The sequence below is a fragment of the Pleurodeles waltl genome, chromosome 6 (genome assembly GCF_031143425.1).
Source record: "Pleurodeles waltl isolate 20211129_DDA chromosome 6, aPleWal1.hap1.20221129, whole genome shotgun sequence".
In the NCBI taxonomy this organism is placed as follows: Eukaryota; Metazoa; Chordata; class Amphibia; order Caudata; family Salamandridae; genus Pleurodeles; species Pleurodeles waltl.
In genome coordinates, this window is record NC_090445.1 from 408,324,931 (window position 1) to 408,352,412 (window position 27,482).

Genomic DNA, 27,482 nt, shown 5'->3' on the forward strand with positions numbered 1-27,482 from the left:
TGTCGGTGCCGATAGAATAACACTAACCCGGTATCGAACGAGAACAATACTGTCGAATTTTTGATATTTAGCTAAGTTTCCCGATTCGAAATACGGAGCGAAGAGGAACACGTCCGAACCCGATGGCGGAAAGAAAACAACCTAAGATGGAGTCGACACCCATGCACAATGGAGCCGAAAGGGAGGAGTCTCTCGGTTTCGTGACTCGAAAAGACTTCTTCGAAGAAAAACAACTTGTAACGCTCCGAACCCAACACTAGATGGCAGGATAATGCACAGCATGTGTATCTGCAGCTACACATGCCATCGAACATATATATACACATATATACATTAAAACATATCAAGCAATATTTGCATAGGAGTTAGAAACCACTGTATAGAAAATTAAACATGCACATTCAAGTAAAAATATCACCTCAATGAAATAGACGCAGGACTGCCTGTCCAACAAGTGAATACGTTCTTTGTGTTGATTCCAAGCAGTAATGCTGCGCGAATGAATGTATAGTCTTCCACACTGCAGCTTGACATATCTTGTCCAAGGCGATCCCTTGAAATAGAGCAACTGATGTTGAAATTACTCTTGTAGAGTGTGCCTTCAGACGGCTGGTTAGTGGTTTTCCAACCTTCGTATGGCAAAACTGAATGGTGGATTCAATCCAACGAGCTATTGTTGCTTTAGTAACTCCTGTGTCCTGACGACCCTGGCCATAGGAGACTAGTAGCTGGTTTGTCTTCAGGAGTCATTTAGTACGCTGAAGGTAGAACCTCAAGCATCGTTTGATATCCAGTGTGTGGAGAGTCCTTTCCACAACAGTTGATGGGTTCGGGAAGAAGGTTCTCAGTATCACTGGTTCGTTCAGGTGAAAAGGTGAAGGCACCTTAAGGATGTATCTTGGGTTTGTTCTGAGAAGAACAAAGTCGTCTGAGAAAATGAGGTAGGGTTCCTTAGTGGTAAAGGCCTGTATATTGCCACCTTCCATGTGAGATATTTCAGATCCGCTCTGTGAATAGGCTCAAACGGGGCTTTCATTAATTGTGAAAGGACAATGTTTAAATGCCATTGAGGAGGAGGTGGTCGCACACAAGGGAAAGTGCAAAACAGACCCTTCATAAACTGTTTTACAAGCCTGGATGAACCAAGGGAGGGTGCATCCGCAGAGCGTCTGTAAGATGATATAGCTGCCAGATGGAGCTTAACTGAAGCATGTCAGAGCCCAGTTTTTTATAGAGCAAGACGATATGATATAATTTAGTCTGGCAAGACTTAATGGATGCAAATTGTTTTTATGGCACCAGATACAAACCTCTTCCATTTGAGCCTGTAAGTATTGTTTGTACTGTCAGCTCGTGCTCTGGACAAAATTGCTTTGCATTCTTCATCAATGTTCATGCCCTGGAATTCATGGAATTCAGGAGCCATGCGTGCAATTGGAGAGAGGCTGGATCTGGATAAAATATCGGACCTAGACTCTTCGTTAGAAGGACGTGCTTGCTGGGAAGTCGTAAGGGATTGGCCACCGACAGGAGAAGGAGTTCCGTGTACCAATACTGTCTGGGCCACTTGGGTGCTAGGAGTATGAGCTTGCAACCCTCTGATTTCATCTTCTTAGGAAGCCTGGGGATTAATGGGAAGGGGGGAAAAGCGTATGCAAAGATCCCAGACTATCGCATTAAAAGAGCATTCCCCCATGACAACTCTGGGAGTGGTTATCGACTGGCATAAAATTGGCATTTGGTGTTCTGATTGGTGGCAAATAGATCCAAGGTTGGCTGTCTACGGCATAGAAAGATGTTGACCAGTTCCCTCTGATCGAGTTCCAATTTGTGGCAGTTGTCATCCGTCCTGCTGAGAGAGTCCGCTAGGGCATTGTTGATACCTGGGAGGTGGTCCACTCTCAGACCAATGTTGTGAAGAGTGAGCCATTCCCACAGAGATTGAGCTTCTCTTGAGAGGGAAAGAGATCTTGTTCCTCCCTGTTTGTTGACATAGAACATGCTTGTTGTGTTGTCTGTACGGACGAACACTGAGGATCCTGAAATCCGCGGAAGGAACGCTTTTAGCACAAGAAATATCACCTTTAACTCTAGCAGATTTATGTGCAGTCTCTTCTGCGAGCTTGACCATTTTTCTTGAATGCACATGTCTTGCAGATGACCTCCCCAGCCTTCCAATGAAGCGTGCGTTGTGATAATGAAATCTGTCATGGGGGTTAGAAAGGTCAATCCCTGAGAGATATGGTCAGTCTGGGACCAACACCGCAGGGTCTCCACCATCCTTGGTGTAATATTGATTAAATCCTCGAAGGATACTTGAGATTCGGTCCATTGCAGCTGCAATTCCTCCTGTAACAGCCTCATTTTCAATCTTGCTAGGTGGACTAAGGTGATTGATGAGGAAATCATTCCTAGGAGTGACTTGAACGTTCGTGCTGAAACGGACTTTCTTTTTGAGACCTTGATAGCCATGTTGGTCAGCTTCTGTTGCCGTGCTTTTGAAAGATAAACCTTGCTTTTTAAGGTGTTGAGTTCCGCACCCAAGAAGACTATCTTGCGTGTCGGAAGAGTGAACGATTTTTGGAAGTTTACTGTTAGGCCTAGATTGTGAAATAATGCTAGGCAGGCGTTGGTGGCCTTGGACGCCAGCTGCAAAGTAGGAGCCTTTATCGGCCAGTCGTTCAAGCCCTTGTTGCGAAGGAAAGCTGCTATCCGAGAAAGACATTTTGTGAAAATTCCTGGCGCTGACTTTAAACTGAATGGGAGAACTATGAATTGGTATTGGGCACCGGCCACAGTGAAGCAGAGATATTTGCAATGCTTTACGTGTATAAGGATGTGGAAATAGACATCCTTGAGATCCAACGATGTCATGTAATCTCCAGTGCTGAGAAGGTGCAGGATATCCAACAGTGTGATCATACGAAAGGATTGTTTCCTTAGGAACTTGTTCAACTGTCTGAGGTCTAGGATTGGTCTCCATTCCACCTACTTTTTTCTCATTAGAAAGAACCGGGAATAGAATCCAGGTCCCCTCTGATGTACAAGGACCTCTTCTATCGCCCCCTTTGAGAGCATTAGGAAAACCTCTTGCTGAAGCAAGTGAAGATGAAGTGGGTGCGATTTTCCCAGAGGGTGGTGTGGTGGTTTCTGTACAAATTCCAGCATATGACCGTGAGCCACTATATCCAGCACCCATTTGTCCGATGTTATATTTTTCCAATTCTGTAGATAGTTTGAGACGTTCGCTCCAACTTGATGGATTTGTGGGAAACATGGAAGCGTAGCCAGTGCCAGACAAGGATCATTGCTTACAAGGTTGATCCCGGGTTTGGGAGCTCTGTTTCCTTCTTCCACCTTGTCTGATGTAGGAGGTCGTGGATGGTTGCCTATAAGACTGTTGATAGGCCGGTCTGTATTGTGGCTGTTCGTACTGCCTGTGGTAGGAAACCAGAAACGTAGAGAAACCTCTACCTCTGGCTCCCCGAAAGGCATGCTTCTTGTATTGCAGATCACCCAGAGAACGAGCAGTGTCCCTGTCAGTCTTGATGGCATGTAAGGGTCATCTATATGCTTGCCGAAGAGAGTTTCGCCATCATGTGGCATGTCTAGTATCCTGGACTGGACCTCTGCCTGAAAGAGGTTGCTTTCAACCATCCCCGATGGCACAGAACAGCTGCTCCCGCAAGCTGCCGGAAGCCCATGGAGGCTATATCTAATGCTCAGTCGATGATCTCATCTGAAGTACGTTCTCCCTCCTGCAGTATTTTACGTGGCTCAGGTTGTTTGTTCTCCGGAAAGAGCTCTATGAAGGCGTTCATGTCAGGCCACATCTGGCGATCATAGCGACCCAAAATCGCCAGAGAGTTGGCTGCATGGACAGTTATAGCTGACATGCATGAGAATCTCTTGCCCACGTTGTCCAGGCGTCTGCCTTCCTTATCTAGTGGAGTAGATATAGGAGTCAATGGATTCTTGGAACGTCTTTGGGCAGCCCGGGAAATGACAGAATCTGGCTTTGGATGCCCTGTCAAACACACTGGAGAGTCCTGTGTGTTTGCATTGTACTTTTTAAGCAACTTCTGTGGAACTGGTGGAACCGTAGCTAGATTCTCCATAATTTTAATGCCTTCACTCCAAATAAAGTCTATGATTGGAATTGCTCTCACCGACTTTCTTGCTTGTTATTTAAAGTCATAGAGGAAGCATTCTGACCGTGAGACAGATATTGGTAAATGAAACCGTGTGGCCGCTCTGTCCATACAATTATGAAAACCTCCTATATCCTCCGGTGGAGAATTTGATGGGTGAGGTGGTGGTGGTGATGGTGTAGAAGCTAAATATTCGTCCCATTCATCGCTAGGATGTTGGGGTGTTGAAATCTCTCCTTCTTCCCTTTCATCCTCTGAAGAGTAAACGTCCTCTCTGGGAGGGGCGTGTCGTGGGTTGGTTAGTAGGTGTCTTGGCAGAGTTTAAGCAAAAAGAATAGTTCTGACAACTGTTTATGGTAGAAGGGTATTGCAGGATGTGCCCAAGAGAAAACAGGGAACAGAAGGACAAATGGTAAGTGAGTTTTGTTGATTGTGTGCTTTCTTTTATAATGGAGTGGGGAAGGAGAAAAGGAAAGGAGAAAAGACAGAACCCATGAAGATAAATGACTCCTCTTATAGTGCTCAAATGTTGCTGTGCTATCCTATGAGTTCCGTAATGTGCAACAAACCGGTGCATGTGAAAGACCTGCAGCCCAGCAAACAAATTACCTAGCGTTTTTAGGAGTGACTCTCCTATTTGACCAAAATCAAATCTCCTTCTCTCCATATCCTCCTCCTCCTCCCCACCTCAATAAATACTTAGCAGGATTTTGAATGCAGGCACGTACCTGCATGAGCCACGTCCCGCGGGTTACTTAGTTTTCTCTCGCGGGTTGTCTCTCTCCTGCTTCAATAGCAGTTTCACTCCTGGCTTCTCTTCCGAGCGTGCCTCTTCTCCCCACATCTCTTTTCTCTGTGGCTCTCTCCTCTGCGTCACTTCCTGATGGTGCCTTTCCCTCTGCGTTCCTCCGCCTCCCGTCTACTCGGTCCTTCTTGTCGTTTTCTGCCCGAGTCGCTTCTGAACCCTGTATTTACAGGTTAGCATGCGCGTTTCTCTGTCCATATATTTTTGAAGTGCCCCCGGGGTACTCGGTTGTCAGCTCCACCCCCGTGGTGACATCCGACCTCTGAGTAACTCTGTTACACACGCTCCCCCTTAGGAAGGGCTGATCGCGGCCTGCTTCTACTGAGTTTCAAGATAAATAATCTGCAGTGCTTAATTGACTGCCTGGAAGATGTTGAATCTGAAAAATAAAAGGTTGGAGCTCCATGACCACCTCAAAATTCTGGAATTAGTATCTTTATTCCGGGCTAGCTAAATGAGAGGAGCACGATCAGTGCTCAAGACGAACTGATGACCTAATAAATAATATTGCAAACATCTCTATAACGGGAAAATGTTTTTCTTGTGGTAGTAGTTTTCTGCTTATGAAAACAATGGGGTGACTCATTTCATGTACGTTTTTTTCGTGACAAGACTATGCCTATGCCAACATCAGATGCATCTGTTTGTAAATAGAATTTCTTTGTAAAGTCCGGACAAGGTAAAACCGGTTCCGTTGTCAAAAACTGTTTGTGTCTCATAACTATTGATTTGCTTTGGATTCAGGTCCTTGATCTTTGGGGGTTGGTCCTTTTTTAGAAGATCAGTTAAGGGGTGCGATAGTTGAATAATTAGGAATAAAGCTACGGTAATAACCCACCATCCCTAAAAATGAGCTCACTTCTTTCTTTGTTTTAGGTAGAGGTACCTTAAGGATTGCTTCGACTTTGTTCCGCTGTGGTCGTGTTTGTCTTTTTCCTAATTGATAACCCGAGATATGCAATGGCATCACGTGCCAAATTGCACTTGTCAGGATTAGCCGTTAATCTGGCCTCGGTATGGAACACCTTAGAGAGATAGAGTAGATGGTCTTTCCAGGTTTCACTATATATAACAATGTCGTCAAGATATGCAGCAGCATACTCTACGTGAATACGCAACAACCTATCCATTAATCGTTGAAAGGTGACAGGGGCCCCATGTAGACCAAAGGGAAGTACGGTGAACTGATATAACCCTGAAGGGGTGGAAAAGGCTGTTTCTCTTTGTCTTGGGGATTCAGTGGTATTTGTCAGTATCCTTTCGTGAGATCCAGTGTAGACATCTATTGAGCTTTCCCTAGTTGTTTGAGCAACTCATCCACTCTGGGTATTGGAATTGTGTCAAATTGGGATATAATATTCAATTGATGAAAGTCAATACAAAAACGCACAGTTCCATTTGGTTTTGGGGTAGGACAACTGGGGAGCACCATGGACTTATAGAGGGTTTGATTATACCCATTTTAAACATATTTTGGACTGCTTGTTCCACTACTTTCTTACGTGATTCGGGGATATGATATGGTAGAAGACGGATGACTCTTTCGTCCTGAGTCTTTATAGCATGTTGTATCAAAGGGGGTTTTCCAGGAATCAGAGAAGAGTTTTTGATGTTTGCATACAATCTCCCGTAATTGTGTTTGTTGTTCTTTTGGTAGATCTGGATTAATGGGAGGAAGACAATTATCAGAATCTTCGCATTGGGCACATGGATTGATTTGTAGAGGTTTTGCTTTATTTACCAAGAACCCGATGTCTACGGTGGGAGGGGGCCTGTCTGTCTCTTCCCATTTGTAAGGAAATGCCTCCTTGGCATGGTTACCCCCTGACTTTTTGCCTTTGCTGATGCCAAGTTATGATTTGAATGTGTGCGGAGGCCTGCTAATCAGGCCCCAGCACCAGTGTTCTTTCCCTAACCTGTACCTTTGTTTCCACAATTGGCACACCCTGGCATCCAGGTAAGTCCCTTGTAACTGGTACCTCTGGTACCAAGGGCCCTGATGCCAGGGAAGGTCTCTAAGGGCTGCAGCATGTCTTATGCTACCCTAGAGACCCTTCACTCAGCACAGACACACTGCTTGCCAGCTTGTGTGTGCTGGTGGGGAGAAAACAAGTAAGTCGACATGGCACTCCCCTCAGGGTGCCATGCCAACCTCACACTGCCTATGGCATAGATAAGTCACCCCTCTAGCAGGCCTTACAGCCCTAAGGCAGGGTGCACTATACCACAGGTGAGGGCATAAGTGCATGTGCACTATGCCCCTACAGTGTCTAAGCAAAACCTTAGACATTGTAAGTGCAGGGTAGCCATAAGAGTATATGGTCTGGGAGTCTGTCAAACACGAACTCCACAGCACCATAATGGCTACACTGAAAACTGGGAGGTTTGGTATCAAACTTCTCAGCACAATAAATGCACACTGATGCCAGTGTACATTTTATTGTAAAATACACCCCAGAGGGCATCTTAGAGATGCCCCCTGAAACCATACCCGACTACCAGTGTGGGCTGACTAGTTTTAGCAGCCTGCCACACACCAGACATGTTGCTGGCCACATGGGGAGAGTGCCTTTGTCAATCTGTGGCTAGTAACAAAGCCTGTACTGGGTGGAGGTGCTTCTCACCTCCCCCTGCAGGAACTGTAACACCTGGCGGTGAGCCTCAAAGGCTCACCCCCTTTGTTACAGCACCCCAGGGCACTCCAGCTAGTGGAGTTGCCCGACCCCTCCGGCCACGGCCCCACTTTTGGCGGCAAGGCCGGAGGAGAGAATGAGAAAAACAAGGAGGAGTCACTGGCCAGTCAGGACAGCCCCTAAGGTGTCCTGAGCTGAGGTGACTGACTTTTAGAAATCCTCCATCTTGCAGATGGAGGATTCCCCCAATAGGATTAGGGATGTGCCCCCCCCTCCCCTCAGGGAGGAGGCACAAAGAGGGTGTAGCCACCCTCAGGGCTAGTAGCCATTGGCTACTTACCCCCCAGACCTAAACACACCCCTAAATTGAGTATTTAGGGGCTCCCAGAACACAGCAAGATAGATTCCTGCAACCTAAGACGAAGAAGGACTGCTGAGCTGAAAAACCTGCAGAGAAGACAGAGACACCAACTGCTTTGGCCCCAGCTCTACCGGCCTGTCTCCCCACTTCAAAAGAACTGCTCCAGCGACGCGTTCCACAGGGTCCAGCACCCTCTGAAGCCTCGGAGGACTACCCTGCATCTAGAAGGACCAAGCACTCCAGAGGACAGCAGCTCTGCTCCACAAAGACTGCAACTTTGCAACAAAGAAGCAACTTTGAAAGAACACGTTTCCCGCCGGAAGCGTGAGACGTTGCACTCTGCACCCAACGCCCCCGGCTCGACTTGTGGAGAACAAACACTACAGGGAGGACTCCCCGGCGACTGCGAGCCCGTGAGTAGCCAGAGTTGACCCCCCTGAGCCCCCACAGCGACGCCTGCAGAGGGAATCCAGAGGCTCCCCCCTGACCGCGACTGCCTGCTTCCAAGACCCGATGCCAGGTAAGGACACTGCACCCGCAGGCCCCAGGACCTGAAGGATCCGACCTCCAGTGCAGGAGCGACCCCCCAGGTGGCCCTCTCCCTTGCCCAGGTGGTGGCTACCCCGAGGAGCCCCCCCCCCCTTACCTGCATCGCTGAAGAGACCCCTTGGCCTCCCATCGAATCCTATTGCGAACTCGACGCTTGTTTGCACACTGCACCCGCCCGCCACCGTGCCGCTGAGGGTGTACTTTTTGTGTTGACTTGTGTGTCCCCCGGTGCCCTACAAAACCCCCCTGGTCTGCCCTCCGAAGACGCGGGTACTTACCTGCTGGCAGACTGGAACCGGGGCACCCCCTTCTCCATTGAAGCCTATGCGTTTTGGGCACCACTTTGACCTCTGCACCTGACCGGCCCTGAGCTGCTGGTGTGGTAACTTTGGGGTTGCTCTGAACTCCAAACGGTGGGCTACCTTGGATCCAACTTTGAACCCTGTAGGTGGCTTACTTACCTGCAAATCTAACAAACACTTACCTCCCCCAGGAACTGTTGAAAATTGCAGTGTGTCTAGTTGTAAAATAGCTTATTGCCATTTGTGTGAAAACTGTATATGCTATTTTGCTAATTCAAAGTTCCTAAAGTTCCTAAGTGAAATACCTTTCATTTAAAGTATTGTTTGTAAATCTTGAACCTGTGGTTCTTAAAATAAACTAAGAAAATATATTTTTCTATATAAAAACCTATTGGCCTGGAATTGTCTTTGAATGTGTGTTCCCCATTTATTGCCTGTGTGTGTACAACAAATGCTTAACACTACCCTCTGATAAGCCTACTGCTAGCCACTCTACCACAAAATAGAGCATTAGAATTATCTCTTTTTGCCACTATCTTACCTCTAAGGGGAACCCTTGGACTCTGTGCATGCTATTTCTTACTTTGAAATAGTACATACAGAGCCAACTTCCTACACCATTTCTTTAGTAAGTTTATGTGATAGATTTGTGTCTTCTTGGGTGTTTTGGATATGAATAGTCTGCAAGTAACGGGGCTCACTTTCTCTATTATTTTGTACGGTCCCTGCCATTTTGCCAATAGCGTTATTACCTAGCTCCGAAAACAAACTAACACTTTATCTCCTGTTTGTAAGTGTCTTAAAGTAGTGCCTCTATTATAATTTTTTTTTTGTCTTTCTTGAGCCTCCTCTAAATGGACTCGTACATCCTCCCAGACCGTTTGGATCTGATCTTTTAACTGTTGAGTGTATTCAAGAATGTCCTTATCATCTGTCTCTTTCTCCTCCCATCTTTCTGCGGCCATATCTAGCAAGGTTCTGGGTTGACGTCCAAACACCAATTCAAATGGACTATGTCCTGTAGAGGCTTGTACGTGGGTCTGTATGGCACACAGCACTACGGGTAACTTTTTGTCCCAATCTCTGCGAGAGTCAGATATTGTTTTTTTTAAATAATGTCTTAAGGGTGCGATTATATCTTTCCACCAAGCCGTCTGTCTGTGAGTGATATACAGAGGTGCGAATCTGTTTTACTCCTATTGATGGGTACATAAATGGTTCTCCTTGATCGGTAAATAATTCTCTTGGAAAACCTACCCGGGAAAACTACCCTGTCATGGCATATGCCACGCTTTTGGTGGTCATACTAGTAAGAGGGATAGCCTCAGGATATCGTGTTGCATAATCCACCAAGACAAGAATATACATATAGCCTCTGGAGGAAGGGGTCAATGGGCCTACTAAATCCATACTGACCCTAGAAAAGGGGATGTCAATAACAGGCAAGGGGAAAACTGGAGCTTTTTTTGACTGCTCCTGGGTTTATAACGTGACACTTCGGACATTGCGCACAAAACCTGTGAATGTCTGAAAATACCACAGGCCAATAAAATTGTTGAAGTAGATATTCCTCTGTTTTCTCGCTTCCAAAGTGTCCTCTCTCCCCCCCCCCCCCCACTTGACTATGTGCTAAATGTAGTGCTTGGGTGCGATATGGAATGGGTATCACTAACTGGGCCTTTTCCCGATTATTGTGTCATACAAGCCTATATAGTAAACCCTTCTGAACGAGGAAATATGGACCCACCTGTCCCGTTTAGTCTATAATGGCGGCTGCCCAAGCATGTTGTAACGTGGAATCTTCTCTCGGACTAACCTGAAAAGGTGGTAAGGTCGCCAGGATAGGTTTTTCTGTCAGTGTTACAGGGAGTGAATCAGAAGGGTTAGTCATACGGAAAACATTTTTTTCTTCTCTTTTCTCACTCCTGCTTAACTTGATTTTTTTCTTACCCGGAATGATGGTGTTTCTGGCAAATGGAGCTTCACTTAACAATGAGTATGTTTTCTGACTGGTGTGTACATTGTCTAGTAGGTCAGGAAAATTGATATAGTCGGCTCCTATGATAACTTCTTCAGCCAAATGCAGTATCAATCACACCATAAGAGATTCCTTTTGTCCTCTCCATTCAATGGAAATCTCGGCCATTGGATATTGTCGCATGTCCCCATGGGTACAGCAGATGGAGACAAATTAATTATTCTTTATTTTGTCTTCTGGTACCATGTTTGCCCTCATAACTGACTGAACCCTGAATCAATCAATCAATACCCGAGAGGGTTGCCCGTTTACTAATATTTCCTCTATATCACGGGACAACTCTCTAGCAGTACAAAAAAAACCTGCCTTGGGTAACTCCTATTACCATTGGCTCTGGTTTTGTTATTTTGTGGGGACAGTTACGTGCGATATGTCCCCAGTCAGCACAGGGTGTTTGATTTGGGTGTCTATCAGGTATTCTAGGAATCTGGACTTCCTCTGGGCTTTTCACTAGTCGTATTTGGAAGGAGGAGATAGGTGATCGCCCTCCAAAGGTTTGTCCCTTCTGGGACCCTATTCTAAACTCAGGCGCTCAGTGAAATGCACACGCTAACTCAACAGCTGTAGTCGTATCGACATCAGGATGTTGTTTGATCCAATTGCATGTTTGTGGAGGTAGGGCATCTAAAAATTGCTCTAATAATATGTTCTGTATTACTTCTTCTCTGTATGTACCTGGGACTTAACCATTTCAATCCCAAGTCTTGTATTCTATAATATAGGGCTCAGGGGATTTTCCATAGGAATCCACTTTGTCTTCCTAAATTTTATACGGTAATATTCCGTAACAAATCCCACCCTCCCCAGAATAGCTTTCTTTATCTCTGGATATGGTGTCGTTCCTGTGGGATTTACAGCCTGGTAAGCGTCCTCAAATGTTCCGGTCAACAGGGGTGCTACATATTGTCCCCACCTATCCTGAGGCCAATTGGCCTATGCTGCCACCCTTTCAAAGTTTGTAAAAAAGGCATCAGTGTCCTCTCCTTCTTGAAACTTTTGCAGTACAGAACAGGACATTGGGATGTATCCGACTGATAGTGATGGTGTCTGTTAATTTCTCAAGCGCTGTTGCGTGTACCAATGGATTATTGGCTATTATGGTAGCTTGGCTCTTTAAGGCGTTCTATAGAGTCTCGCAGTCGTTCAGGGCCTCTCGTTGTTGTTCCTCCCAAACCATTTGTAAGGAAAATGTCACTTACCCAGTGTACATCTGTTCGTGGCATTAGTCGCTGCAGATTCACATGCTGTGCATAGTCCGCCGTCTGGTGTTGGGCTCGGAGTGTTACAAGTTGTTTTTCTTCGAAGAAGTCTTTTCGAGTCACGAGACCGAGGGACTCCTCCCACCTCGGTTCCATTGCGCATGGGCGTCGACTCCATCTTAGATTGTTTTCCCCGCAGAGGGTGAGGTAGGAGTTGTGTATGCTAGTAATAGTGCCCATGCAATGGAATGAATACGTATGTACCAAATGAAGGTTGAAGTAATATATTTACAAATGTACAAATGTTGAAGATATACTTCCAAACGGCTACAGGCTCCCGGGGAGGCGGGTGGGCGCATGTGAATCTGCAGCAACTAATGCCACGAACAGATGTACACTGGGTAAGTGACATTTTCCGTTCAGTGGCATGTGTAGCTGCAGATACACATGCTGTGCATAGACTAGTAAGCAGTTATCTCCCCAAAAGCGGTGGTTCAGCCTGTAGGAGTGGAAGTAGTTTGAAATAAAGTTCTTAGTACGGCTTGTCCTACTGTGGCTTGTTGTGCAGATAACACATCTACACAGTAGTGTTTAGTAAATGTATGAGGCGTAGACCATGTTGCTGCCTTACATATTTCGTTCATTGGAATATTTCCTAGAAAGGCCATAGTAGCACCTTTTTTTCTAGTTGAGTGTGCCTTTGGTGTAATAGGCAGCTCTCTCTTTGCTTTAAGATAGCAGGTTTGGATGCACCTAACTATCCACCTGGCAATACCTTGTTTTGAAATTGGATTTCCTGTATGAGGTTTTTGAAAGGCAATAAATAGTTGTTTTGTCTTTCTAATTACTTTTGTTCTGTCAATGTAGTACATTAGTGCTCTTTTGATGTCTAATGTATGTAGTGCTCTTTCAGCTATTGAATCTGGCTGTGGGAAGAACACTGGTAATTCTACTGTTTGATTTAAGTGGAATGGTGAGATAACCTTTGGTAAGAATTTTGGATTTGTTCTTAGAACTACTTTATTCTTGTGTATTTGAATAAATGGTTCTTGTATGGTAAACGCCTGTATTTCACTTACTCTTCTTAGAGATGTAATGGCAATGAGAAATGCAAATTTCCACGTTAAGTATTGCATTTCACAAGAATGCATGGGTTCGAAAGGTGGACCCATGAGCCTTGTTAAGACAATGTTGAGGTTCCATGAAGGAACAGGTGGTGTTCTTGGTGGTATAATTCTCTTTAGGCCTTCCATAAACGCTTTCTACAGGTATTCTAAACAGGGAAGTTGAATGAGTAATCTGCAGGTAAGCAGAAATTGCGGCGAGATGTATCTTTATGGAAGAGAAAGCTAGATTGGATTTTTGCAAATGTAGTAAATATCCTACTACATCTTTTGGAGACGCATGCAACGGATGAATTTGCTCATTATGGCAGTAATAAACAAATCTTGTCCATTTAGTTGCATAGCAGTGTCTAGTGGAAGGTTTTCTAGCTTGTTTTATGACCTCCATACATTCTTGTGTCAGGTCTAAGTGTCCAAATTCTAGGATTTCAGGAGCCAAATTGCTAGATTCAGCGATGCTGGGTTTGGATGCCTGATCTGTTGTTTGTGTTGTGTTAACAGATCTGGTCTGTTGGGTAGTTTGACATGAGGCACTACTGACAGGTCTAGTAGTGTTGTATACCAAGGTTGTCTTGCCCATGTTGGTGCTATTAGTATGAGTTTGAGTTTGTTTTGACTCAATCTGTTTACTAGATATGGAAGGAGAGGGAGAGGGGGAGAAGCGTACGCAAATATCCCTGACCAATTCATCCATAGAGCATTGCCTTGGGAGTACCTGTGTGGGTACCTGGATGCGAAGTTTTGGCATTTTGCGTTTTCTTTTGTTGCAGAGATCTATTTGAGGTGTTCCCCAAATTTGAAAGTAAGTGTTCAGCATTTGGGGGTGAATTTCCCATTCGTGGATTTGTTGGTGATCCCGAGAGAGATTGTCTGCTAGTTGGTTCTGGATCCCTGGAATAAATTGTGCTATTAGGCGAATATGGTTGTGAATTGCCCAATGCCATATTTTTTGTGTTAGGAGACACAACTGTGTCGAGTGTGTCCCCCCCTGTTTGTTCAAATAATACATTGTCGTCATGTTGTCTGTTTTGACAAGAATGTATTTGTGGGTTATCATGGGTTGGAATGCTTTCAACGCTAGAAATACTGCTAACAGTTCTAAGTGATTTATGTGAAAATTTCTTTGATGTATGTCCCATTGTCCTTGGATGCTGTGTTGATTGAGGTGTGCTCCCCACCCTGTCATGGAAGCATCCGTTGTTATAACGTATGTTGGCACTGGGTCTTGGAAAGGCCGCCCTTTGTTTAAATTTGTACTGTTCCACCATAGAAGCGAGATGTATGTTTGGCGGTCTACCAACACCAGATCTAGAAGTTGACCCTGTGCCTGTGACCACTGTGATGCTAGGCACTGTTGTAAGGGCCGCATGTGCAATCTTGCGTTTGGGACAATGGCTATGCATGAAGACATCATGCCTAGTAGTTTCAGTATTATTTTGACTTGTACTCTTTGTTTTGGATACAAGGTTTGTATTACATTGTGAAATGTTTGTACTCTTTGTGGACTTGGAGTAGCAATCCCTTTTGCTGTGTTGATTGTTGCTCCTAAGTATTGCTGTGTTTCACACGGCTGCAGGTGTGACTTTGCGTAGTTGATTGAGAAACCTAGGTTGTGTAGGGTTTCTATGACATATTTTGTGTGTTGTGAACACCGTTTTAGCGTATTGGTTTTGATTAACCAATCGTCTAGGTATGGGAACACATGTATTTGCTGCCTTTTGATATGTGCAGCAACTACTGCCAGGCATTTTGTAAAGACTCTTGGCGCAGTTGTTATTCCGAATGGCAACACTTTGAACTGGTAATGTATGCCTTTGAATACGAACCTTAGGGATTTTCCTGTGCGAAGGATGTATAGGTATATGGAAATACGCATCTTTTAGATCTAATGTTGTCATGTAGTCTTGCTGTTTGAGCAGTGGGATTACGTCTTGTAATGTGACCATGTGAAAGTGGTCTGATTTGATGTAGGTGTTTAGTGTTCTGAGATCTAGTATTGGTCTCAGAGTTTTGTCTTTTTTTGGTATTAGAAAGTACAGTGAGTAAACTCCTGTGTTCTTTTGATGATGTGGTACCAGTTCTATTGCGTCCTTTTGCAGCAATGCCTGAACTTCTAGTCCTAGAAGGTCTATATGCTGTTTTGACATATTGTGTGTTTTCGGTGGGACGTTTGGAGGGAGTTGAAGAAATTCTATGCAATAGCCATGTTGGATAATTGCTAAGACCCACGTGTCTGTTGTTATTTCCTCCCAAGATGTGTAGAACTGGCTTAGTCGTCCCCCCACTGGTGTTGTGTGAAGGGGTTGTGTGACGTGTGAGTCACTGTTTATTTTGAGGGGTTTTGGGACCTTGAAATTTTCCCCGGTTTCTTGGGAATTGGCCCCCTCTGTATTGTCCCCGAAAACCTCCCCTTTGATATTGTCCCTGGTAGGTTGGTGGTCTTGTTTGTGAGGTGCTGGTTTCTGTGGGTTGCCCTCGAAACCCTCCCCGAAAGGTTGTTTTACGAAATGTGCCAAATGTGCCTCTGCCCTGCGGGGAGTAGAGTGCGCCCATGGCTTTGGCTGTATCGGTGTCCTTTTTTAATTTTTCAATTGCAGTGTCGACCTCTGGCCCAAACAATTGCTGTTCATTAAACAGCATATTGAGCACAGCCTGTTGTATTTCGGGTTTAAACCCAGATGTGCGCAGCCATGCGTGCCTCCTTATGGTGACTGAAGTATTTATTGTTCTTGCAGCTGTATCCGCTGCATCCATGGAAGACCGTATCTGATTATTCGAGATACTTTGTCCCTCTTCCACCACCTGTTGCGCTCGTTTCTGGAACTCTTTGGGGAGGTGTTCGATGAGATGTTGCATCTCATCCCAATGAGCCCTGTCGTATCTCGCCAGGAGTGCTTGCGAGTTGGCGATGCGCCACTGATTTGCCGCTTGTGCTGCAACCCTTTTTCCCGCTGCATCAAATTTGCGGCTCTCCTTGTCCAGAGGTGGTGCGTCGCCTGATGTATGCGAGTTGGCTCTTTTACGAGCTGCCCCCACAACTACTGAGTCTGGTGTCAGTTGTGATGTAAGAAAGACAGGGTCTGTGGGCGGAGCCTTGTATTTTTTCTCCACCCTTGGAGTTATGGCTCTGCTTTTAACTGGCTCTTGAAATATTTGTTTCGAGTGCCTTAGCATTCCTGGAAGCATGGGAAGGCTTTGATAATGGCTATGGGTGGAGGACAGGGTGTTAAAGAGGAAGTCATCCTCAATAGGCTCCGAATGTAGCGAGACATTATGGAATTCAGCTGCCCTAGCTACCACCTGTGCATATGATGTACTGTCCTCAGGTGGTGACGGTTTAGTTGGGTACGACTCTGGGCTATTGTCCGATACTGGAGCGTCGTAGAGGTCCCATGCATCCTGATCATCCTGGCTCATAGTGGTATGAGCTGGTGAGTGTGTTAATGGTGGAGTTTGTGCCGGTGATGCATGAGTTGATGGTGGTGGAGAGGGTGGTGGAGTTACCTTCTTTACCACTTTCGCTTGTGGCTGCTTGTCTCCTTGCTGGAAGTCAAGTTTCCTTTTCCTTTTAATTGGGGGAAGAGTGCCAATCTTCCCTGTATCCTTTTGAATAAAGATCCGCTTTTGCGTGTGATCAGGCTGCGTTGGCTGTAATTCCTCCTCAAATCTGTGTTTTTTTAGTTGAGAGGACAGTCCATGTTCCTCTGAGTAGGAACCAGTTTTCGGTTCGGTTGCCGGGCGTTTCGGCACCGAAACCGCGTCCTTTGATTTTTTCGGCTCCGACAAGATCTTTTGTTTTTTCGGTGTCGTGCCTCTCGGTGCCGACCAACTTCGGAGCCGCTGTGTCGGTGCCGAACTTTGTCTGCGTCACTCTCTCGGTCCTGAGAGTGCTGCGTGCCTGTATCTCGACCGGAGTCGGATGACTTCGACAGCAGCTCGCCCTTTTTCGGTGCCGTTGGACGGTCACCTACTTTCCGGGTTAAGCCATCGCCTGTTGGCGGTGGCGTCCCCTGGGCTTTGTCAGTCTTTTCGTGTGATGTCTGTTTCGACGTCTTACTCACGGTTGGTTGTTCTTCGACGTCGAATTCTTCGGAATCCGACTCGTGGATGGAGAAAGATTCTTCTTCCTCCTCCTCGAACCGTTGTTGTCCTGTCGGCGTGGACGCCATCTGCAACCTCCTGGCTCTTCGGTCTCTGAGCGTTTTCCTCGACCGAAACGCGCGACAGGCTTCGCACGTATCCTCCTTGTGCTCGGGGGACAGGCACAAGTTACAGACCAAATGTTGATCCGTATAAGGATACTTATTATGGCATTTAGGACAGAATCGGAACGGGGTCCGTTCCATCAGTCTCAATGTTGCACGCGGTCGGGCCGACCAGGCCCCGACGGATGCTCAAAATTACCCCAAAGGGCTCCCGAAGCTCTTCAAGATTCGGTGTCGATTGGTTCTACCTACCCGATACCGAACGAAACAATACCGACGTAGTTTCAGAGATTCTGACTAACTTTCCGACCCGAAACACGGAGCGAAAAGGAACACGTCCGAACCCGACAGCGGAAAGAAAACAATCTAAGATGGAGTCGACGCCCATGCGCAATGGAACCGAGGTGGGAGGAGTCCCTCGGTCTCGTGACTCGAAAAGACTTCTTCGAAGAAAAACAACTTGTAACACTCCGAGCCCAACACCAGACGGCGGACTATGCACAGCATGTGTATCTGCAGCTACACATGCCACCGAACGTGTCGTTATCCCTCAACAAGTTGTTGTATCATATCCTCTAAAGAGGGTTTGCCCTCCATCTTCCCGGGTTTTGATACAGGGATTTCATAAATCACACTTCTGACACCAAAATGTTGTGGGTTGGTTAGTAGGTGTCTTGGCAGAGTTTAGGCAAAAAGAACAGTTCCAACAACTGTTTATGGTAGAAGGGTATTGTAATTGATTTTTATTATGCTTGTGCTTCTCAATATAAGTCTTAGTTCACATATTTGCTGTTTAACAGTTCCTCTTTTAGGTCTCTCTGTTTCTGTCTGTTCTTGTGGGCTGCTTCTAGGACTGTCTTTTCATTAATCCTTCTCTTTCTTTCCTTCTTAGGTATCTTACCGGTCTCATTGGTAGGAGTTCCCAACGCAGGATGTGCCCAAGAGAAAACAGGGAACAGATGGACATATGGTAAGTGAGTTTTGTTTTCTTAATTGTGTGCTTTCTTTTATAATGGGGGGTCCAGGGGCAGAAGAGAAAGAGAAAGAGGAAGCAGCAGCAGCAAGGGAAAAGGAAGAACCCATAAAGATAAATGACTCCTCTTAGATGTGTGATGGATAGTGCTCAAATGTCGTACTATCCTTCTACGAGTTCCGTAATCTGCAACAAACCGGAGTGGGTGAAAGACGTGCAGCCCTGCAAACAAATTCCCCAGCGGTTTTAGGAGTGACTCTACTATTTGTCCATAATCAGATCTCCTCCTCTCCCTCCTTCTCTCCGTATCTCCTCCTCCCCACCTCAATAAATAATTAGCAGGATTTTGAATGCAGGCACGTACCTGCATAAGCCACGTCCCTCCTGGGATGTGGAAGGTTACTTCGTTTCCTCTCGCGGGTTGTCTCTCTCCTGCTTCAATAGCCGTTTCACTTCTGGCTTCTCTTCTGAGCGTGCCTCTTCTCCACGTGTCTCTTTTCTCCATGGCTCTCTCCTCCGCGTCTCTTCCTGATGGCGCCTTTCCCTCTGCGTCCCTCCGCCTCCCATCTTCTGTCTGTCTTGTTGTTTTTCTGCCTGTATTTCCGGGATCGCATGCGCGTTTCTCTGTCCATATCTTTTTTTAAGTGTTCCCGGGGTACACGGTTGTCAGGCCCACCCCCTTGGTGGCGTCCGACCTCTGAGTAACTCTGTTACAGGACGGCTATTTTAGACTTAGGTGTAAACCTGGGAGTAGCTGGAGCTGGGGGTATTCTCCTTGGTGTAGCAGGAGAGGAAGGAGTAGGCAGCTGCGTCTCAGCTGCGGTTGGAAACCTCCTCTTATAATCCTGTAACAGACTGAAAGTCTTGAATTAAAGAGGCAGGCATTTACACAGCGTCTCTCAGCTGATTTAAAGGCTCATAATAACGTCTTTGATGAGAATAATAAGACTGATACTGTTGTTCGTACTCATCCTCATCATCATCCTCCTGATATTTGACAGGTAACTGGGATGGGCAATGCTCATCATCAAACGGCCCTTCATCTGACTCCTCCCAGTCTAGCAGGTGACTAGGAAATAAGGTTGTTACCTTACTTGGTGATGTATTTGACAGATAAAAAGTATATCTAGACATCATAGTAATTTTCACTGTGGCTTTGAGGTCGGGGGATACAGAAGAAATAGGCATCACACTGCCTTGACTGACAGGAACTAGTGGCATCGTCGATACCAATGGAGTCAACGACGATAGTCCCGTCGACGGTGCTGGTGTCAGACGATTTTTCAGCTGGCAGCGGTCCAGTCGATGGTGCTTTCGTAGACGATGGTGCCCTTGCTTTTGATGTTCTCGCTGATGAATTCTTTAACAACGAGGTTTTTTTTCTGGAGCAGCCTTTGTTGACGCTACGACGATGGATGTGACTTATCGGTGACTCGGACTGAAGGAATTGGAGCCTTTATAACAGACATCGACGTAGTCGACGACGGTCTCATCGATGAGATGGTGGAGACGGTAACTGAGGAAACCATAGTCGCTAACGTCGACGGCTGTGTCATCGTCGACTTGAATTTAAGTGAAACCTTTCTGGAAGTGAAAGGCTCTGATGCAGAAGAACTGTGGTGGGAATCTTTTCTGCGACGAGGAAAGGATGGCTCAAAGGGAATTGAGCTTTGTATGTTCTTGACACCCTCTTTGTGGCACGTCTTGTGATGTTTCCTGCTTTTCTCAGCCTGCCCCTGGTCTGCAGATCTGGACCTTTTATGAGGCCTTTCTGCATCACTCTCCTCACCAGAAGCACAGGATTTAGCCTGTAACCAGATTAACAGTCTTCCTTCTCTGTCTCTAAGGGTCTTAGCAGAGAAGTTGCAGCATATCTTACAGTCTTTTACCTGATGTACAGGATGTAGGCAATATAAACAGTTCTTATGTGGATCATCCACCCGCAGTCTCTTCTTGCCACAGGTCTTACAAGGGCTGAAAAGGCCTTTCCTGGAAGAATCAGACATCTTCTGAATGAAAAAGTTGTCTGAGCAGATCTCAGGGAGACTCCCTTCACACGACATGCAGTAGAAAGTCTAAGGGAATGAGCCTCTTTGTGAAATATTCTAGAGGGGGCTGGAGCCTGATTGGTCATAAGTCAAGTTTGGTTCTTTTTTACAGAAGGACATGGATAGGCTATATTTGTGATTTTGCTAGCATTATAGCCTATGAAAATTGTTACTTACTGCTTTTTTAGTACACCGTGGGACTCCCACTTCAACGATGGGGATGATTCAAGCATGTGAATTTATGAAAGATCCAATACTGGATAATCTAGTAACTATGTGGAAGATGACACAACTGACATTAACCACAAAAAGGCATATCACACAAGACAAACCAACAGAGATGCAAAATAAAGCAGATAGACATGGAGGGATGAAAGATGAGAAAGGGCCACAACTGAGGTGAGAACAAAAAAAATATGATGAAAAGTAGGCAGTAAGATCTGAAGGGATGGAGAATGATTTAGCAAGAGTGAAGGCAGGACTATTAAGGTATGAATCAAAAGAAGGGAAGGAACTGGGTACATGAACAGAACAGTGAGCATATTGTTATCGGTTTTGCCACAATTTGAAATCTCATCACAGACAAGAGGGTAGAGAAGGAAGATGCCTCACCTGACCTTTGGAGCCCAGGGAAGCCCTTTAGGAAATGTAAGTCTGTCACATGGTGGGTGTGAGACAGGGGGCGGCATCACCTCGTCCCGCTCCAGTGGGAAAGGCTCAGATTCAAGAGTGGAGTCGTCATCATTTTCTTCCTCTTCATCGTGGGGGTCATCTGTTTTGTAGGGGTCTCGCTCATTGAAGGCATCAAGATTATCTTGCTTGATAAGAGCCTGGGATACAGGAGCAGTAAAGGAGTCATAGGATCAATGTCAAATAAACAAGTTGGTTCCCAATGGTCTAATGTTGACAGCCCTGTAGTGAATGGCCATCAGCTAATGGGTCCTGATGGTAGAGCTAGCTGAGTCTCCACCATCAGAAATGAAGCAGCTCCCCTGACTCTAAATAAAAAGGCAAGCTGGGTTTGGCAAAGCCAGATATCTGTTGGTTTACGGCAGATATCCTACTTCTGCCATACCCTAAATAACCTTGTTAGTTAGGAAGGCACTGTGGAAATGACCAAGCATTCACCCTCTCATAAGGCATCTCCAGTTTTTCAAAGATATATGCTTGCAGAAGAATCAAGTACATCTTTCCATTTCTCAAAGTCAAAGTGTTGACATGTCCCTAAGTTCAGCTGACAATGAGGCAGCTCATTTGACAAGTAAAGGGAAGGACACCCAAATGCTCCACTTGACTCTATTTGAAGTACTGATAAGAAAACTACTCTTAGCAAACATTTTTCCAAATTGTTTCTATGATACGAGTTGAAAAAGAAGCTAAGGAGCATTTAGAAGCATGTACCATTTTAAGAAATCTCACAGTGTACAAACCATGGGTTTTTGTAGTTTGCTGTGTGCACCCAAGCTTATACAAACACAAATCAGTTAAACCGACCGGGGCTGTATTAACAGGTCACTCAGAAAATGCTTAGTACAAGCAATGAAGCAAAAGTGAAAATACTTATCAAACTTGCCACTAAGGCAACAATCAAAGCAATGCACACTCCTTAGCTTTCTGCACCTGTCCAGAAAGGCAGGTCCACTTAAATAATGGTCATCATAAATAATCCCACACACAAAAGTTACCAAAGCATGCTGGAGCCGTACAGCGTATCTCTAGCCCTTCTTCCCCGCAATGATCGGAGTAGAATGATCATGCATGCCTGCATTCCACTTGCCTTAAAAATCCACCCCTGTCCCAGAAAAATCTACTTTATTGAAGAGTTGGTGTGGTCCCCTGTTCTTCAAACTGTTCCAAAATATTTTTCTAGGCTTTAATCTTAATTTTAAGTTGTATTTTAACATCAATATGAATAATTTACGGATGATTGCAGGCTGGACTCACCTTATGTTCTCGGCGGCCACGTTTCTGTTGTTGTTCAATAAGATCGGAAGCAGATGCCGGTGGAGAGGCAGCTCTCATGCTACGTATGACTTTTATGCTGTCCTCTGGCAGGGGTGGAAGACCAAGCAATGCACGCTTCTCTGCTTTCATTCCCAAAAGTTCTTCAAATCCTCCCAGAGTGCACTATAAAAACACACAGGTAAGTGGTTATACCCTTCAAGAAAGCAGAGGGAGAACATAGGTCCTCAAACATGCCTAGATTAAAGCTACCACAAACAATTATTTAGTAACAAACAGCACACTGACATAACAAGCTCATCAATATTCAATTTTTTCAAATTATAATCGGAAAAACAACTTTTTCGGATCAAATGGCTCTAGTTCAATTTATTTTAAGACACTGCTTTTGCATTTTTATAAATTTTGCAGAACATCCACTGATATTAATTCATATATATTTTTTAATGTTTTAAGGGACACCCAATTGTGTCCAGCTGAGAACACTTTTCTCCCTAGTTTTGTCATTCTGGGTTAGGGACCCCAAAGAATCCCTTTTTTCTTTGTGGCTTCACCTCCAATGACCCTTCCTTCCCTCCCAAAATTTTTGCGTGCTTCTTTTTCCCTAACACAACATATTTTCTTGTTTACCCTCGTTTCACTCTCTGCACAAGGCTCTTTGTTGGAAAGTAATGTGCCAATGCTACAGAAGCACCCATGCTACACAGCACTAACTTGTTAATCTTTTTATTACTTGTTTTTAATACATTGTTTTTGTAGCAAAGTCCTGTTTTTAAAGTATGATTGTAGGGAGGAGAGTTGGGTATTCTTCCAATTTCACAATTTTTTGCTGTGGTAAAACAGTAATGAAGTTGAAATACACAACAATAAAAATCCTAAAACGAAATAGAACTAAATACAATTTACTGAACAGAATGACAAAAATGTGATACAAGGTACTGGAGATATGAATTTTTTAAGTTTTAAGTATTATTAGCACCAAGAGCCAATGATAGTCAATGCTCATGGTAAAGCAGGACCTAGGCGCAATTAGATGCTGACTGCGATTGAGCGTGGGTCACATATACTAACCAGATTTGTCCTAGACAAAGATTTTACCTTCTGTCTTTAGTCTTTTCCAGAGAATGGTTTTGAATACCATGTTTTTTCATTTTTATTTTGCATCGAATATTTTTGTCTAATTGTAAATAAAAGTGCTTTCAGTTCAGTTGCTTAAAATTAATTTGCTTTTACCAGTCGACCCATCTTAGAGTGCAACGGAGAGGCAGGAACATTGTGTAAAATTGCAAAATTTGCAATTTTACACACCCATCATAAGAAACCAAGCTTGTGTCTGATGTCTCAAATTTATAAACTTAGATTTGTCACTATGAAGGTGAACTTATATCAGGATATAGCAGCTCACAATTTCCCTATCTTCAACGTGCTAACTTCATGTTGTTAGCTTCACAATCTGTTCTCTCACCAGCACGTCCCTTAATGTGCAAACCTCCTCTAAGCCCCTTACAGCTCCCAGGCACTCCAGAGACACTAAGGCGTCTCTAACTGCACATCTCACTCACTCCTCGCCAGCATAATTCTCCCTGTCCACTGCTCCTCAACACCCATATGCACTACACGGTGCATGGCTTTCCCACTCCCCCACCAAACAATACTCACTGCCCACACACCTTCCCACCTTGAATAAAAGTGCCTCATTATTTACGTCTCTTTCAAGCTCCCTAAAACTTAGTCACTATGTAGGACTTCACCCTCTTGCTAGAATGTCAATCACTTTGAATTATTCTTCTCGTCAAATTCCTTTTTTACTCTCCCATCTCATCAGCACCACTCTTGACTGACTCTCTGTGCCCCATTTCCAGCACGCCATACAACAAACATTATCATCTAATGACCCCCCTATTCTGGCCCAGAGAGTGCTCCCCTTACTATATTTTCTTTCCAGCACAACCTTCCAAATGCATGGTGTACATCTCAGCAGCAGGATCCTTTGTGAGCACAGCTCTCTCAGGCCTCCAGTATGCCACTAATTAAATATCTCTTCAATGCACTGCGCAGCAAGAAGTCATTGCCCAATCCTTTCTCCTCTCAACCACATGTCCTTAATCATGTGGGCCACCTGTGTCCTTCGCCACACAATCCTATCGAGACTCCCCAGCATGCTCTTCATGCTTGTCCTATAACTTCATATCATATTATTTCCCCATGCACCATTCACCCTCAACCACCCTCACCAGCACGGTCTTCCAAAGCAGCAACAGCACTTTCTTCATGGGGAAGTGTGGGGCATGTCCACTGCAGAACTTGGTCACCATCCCAAACAGCATCACAGAGAATGGCTCATTATTAAACAGTGGTGTGCCTGGGGAGAGAAGACAGAGGTTTATTATTATGAGCATACCTGTGCAGTGGACAGAGGGATTGTTATGAGGAAAGGGACCCTGTGAAGTGTTTGGTACAGAATTCTGTATGTGTTCCTGTGGTGAGTATGCAGTATTTATTATAACTGAGGTCCAGAAGGAAAGAAAAAAGAGCTGGATATACTATCCTCATTACCTCTGTGGAGAGGAGATTACTACTATGTCCCTGGGAATTCTGTGAGAGAAGAAAATGTGTTTAGTTATTTATCAATGGGATACTGAACAAATATGTCAGGGGAAGAAGAATTTCTGAATTGAAACATGAGCTAAGGAAGAATGGTGGAGTGCCTACGCAGATGAATTACTGTAAGACTGAGTGGCCTGTTTCATGAGTGTTTTTTGAGCACTGATATGGGCTCAGCATATGAAGGGAGATATTGTGAAATCAGCTCAGACTAAGGGTTGTGATACTAAGTAGATTTTGGAGATAAAAACACAGATCCCTAAAAATGCAGAGTGAAGGGGACCACGAAAACATCTGGAGGACAGACTACTGAGCAATGAATACTGGACAGCACCTAAGAACGGTAATGGATTTTGGATTATAGTTTGGATGGGTCACAACTGAAACATAGGGGACAAAAGATAGCACTGAAGTGAGTGCTTCAAGTAGGAATCCACAACAGATTTTTGGAGGCAAATTAAACTATGCTTTTTGGGTCTGTATTTTATGAAAATTAATATATATGAGTTTAAAAGAGCATTTGCTTAACAAAGGTGGAACAACATGGGCTGGCATATTGCCCAGGACATTAAGTATGTATACCTTCAAGTAGTACAAGCTGTTCATTGTTTCCAGGTTAGCCAAACAAAAGCTAAGATCAAAATGGACATACTGAGAAATACTACACATGAATGAAACACATACATTGAATAAAGAAGTGAGTTTAAAAGATTGATCTGTCAAGCCCTTCAGACAAGGCAGTATGCATCAATCAACGTGTACAGAAGGAATAAATATACGCACCTCATAATAAAACACTTACAAAGGCGAAAGCATGATTTTCTATTTGGGGATAGGCAGAAAGCTGAACAACATGTCATTTTTCCTGATATTTTCTGACCTCATTATACAGAGATCTAATATATTTCACACTGTAGTTAGTGTCAGAATGATCAGTTTGTTTGCTCCATCCATTCCGGAAAATATCTGCTACAGTTACTGTAAGGAATTGGATTGTTAGTTGAGGGGAGAAATTACCCAGCTCAAATAATAATCACAATACTTTTCAGGAAGAAACTCAAAGTCACCAAATTAAGCAGATCTCAACCCCCTGGTAGCTGGAGCACAGAGCAGACAGGCTTAGGTTAGGGCAGGCTATAAACTATTTTTGCTGTTTTAAAACAGTAATATAGTTGGAATACACACCAATAAAAATCCCAAAACGAAACAGAACGAAATACAATTTACTCAACAGAATGTACTAGCACCAAGAAGCACAAAGTGCCAATGATAGTCAAAGCTTGTGGTAAAGCAGGACCTAGGCGCAATTAGATGCAGACTGCAATTGAGCGTGGGTCAGCTATACTAACCAGATTTGCCCTAGACAAAGATTTTACCTTCCCAGTATACCACAGGAGTACACTTCTAAAGCCCCCCGCGACCTCAGGTGACTGAAAGGGTGTCAGGCAGACTCCAGTCCAGGTCCAGTTGCTACTAATCAGCTGGGCTGTTGCTGGAAACTTCTATGCCTATAGTTTGAACAGGAAGTCAGCCTTATGAATCCTGGTGTCCACTTCTTTGCCCTGATTACAAGAGGACTAGCACATCCAATCTTCTATACTCTTCACAGGACTCAGATAGCAGGTTCAGTCCTCTTCTGATGTTCATGACACGACTAAAGTACTCTATGAACAAACATAATCTAAGGGGTCCTTGTCAATTACATATTGCTAGTGAAAAAAACTTTTTTTTCTAAAGTAACCCTAACCCACCAATATGGTGCGTTGTTTCATCATAGGGCTCTTCTGCACACCACAAACGAGTGTACTATGACCCTGCTTAGGCAGGAGAGCTCTTGGATGTTTTGGAGGCCTAAGATGGCTGTTCCTTGAGAGAGCTATCTAATAAGGGCCATGGTTATCTTAATGTTGTGAATACAGAGATAGGGAATGGTAAAATACCTCATGTTGGACATGATATATATGTATTCTTGTCCCCATGTGGGTATAGTTAGAACTTTAAAAGGGGATAATTCAACTCTTTAAACTCTTTAATTGGTCGTCATGTTTCAGCCCTAGCAGTCAGGCTTTCTTTAGGGCCATATGAAAACATTCCCTGTATGTATGTAATCTAAATGGGTGTGAGTGCATAACAATTCGGTCTAATACTTGATACAAAGATCCTGTGGTGCTACTGTCACCAAATGTATTGATCTGGAATCACTGTAGGGTCCAGGTAAGGCTTATCCTCAAAGGATCTTTTCCTTCAGGGTGCCCACACAGAGCCCACCCTGTAGCGTTTCCCTTCATAGTATTCCTACTCTTCTGATCTTCCACAGCTTCAGGAGTATTCTAAGTGGGTGTTTGGAGATGCCACATTTGTGCCTGGCTCGAGTTATTGGGCGGGAATGACCTCCTTGGACCTAACCAATGGAGTTAAATTTCCCAAGGCTAACCCTACCCACTTTGGGCATTTCCAAGATGGCAGCAGTATTCAGCCACAGAAAACTTGGACTATGAGGGCTGGTTGGGGCATGTACTGTGTTAATC

At 44.7% G+C, this 27,482-nt stretch overlaps 1 protein-coding gene across 2 annotated transcripts in view; it reads right to left on the bottom strand.

Annotated features, from left to right (window-relative positions):
* The window catches only part of STRIP1 (striatin interacting protein 1), a 263,231-nt gene that overhangs the window by 119,947 nt on the left and 115,802 nt on the right, over positions 1–27,482 (bottom strand). For both annotated transcript variants that reach the window (XM_069238339.1, XM_069238338.1), the window contains exons 8-10: positions 24,585–24,712; positions 22,333–22,515; positions 21,001–21,218 (exon numbers count right to left, since the gene is read on the bottom strand). In XM_069238339.1, coding sequence (XP_069094440.1) covers positions 21,001–21,218; positions 22,333–22,515; positions 24,585–24,712 — 529 coding nt within the window. The remainder of the gene's footprint in view (positions 1–21,000; positions 21,219–22,332; positions 22,516–24,584; positions 24,713–27,482) is intronic.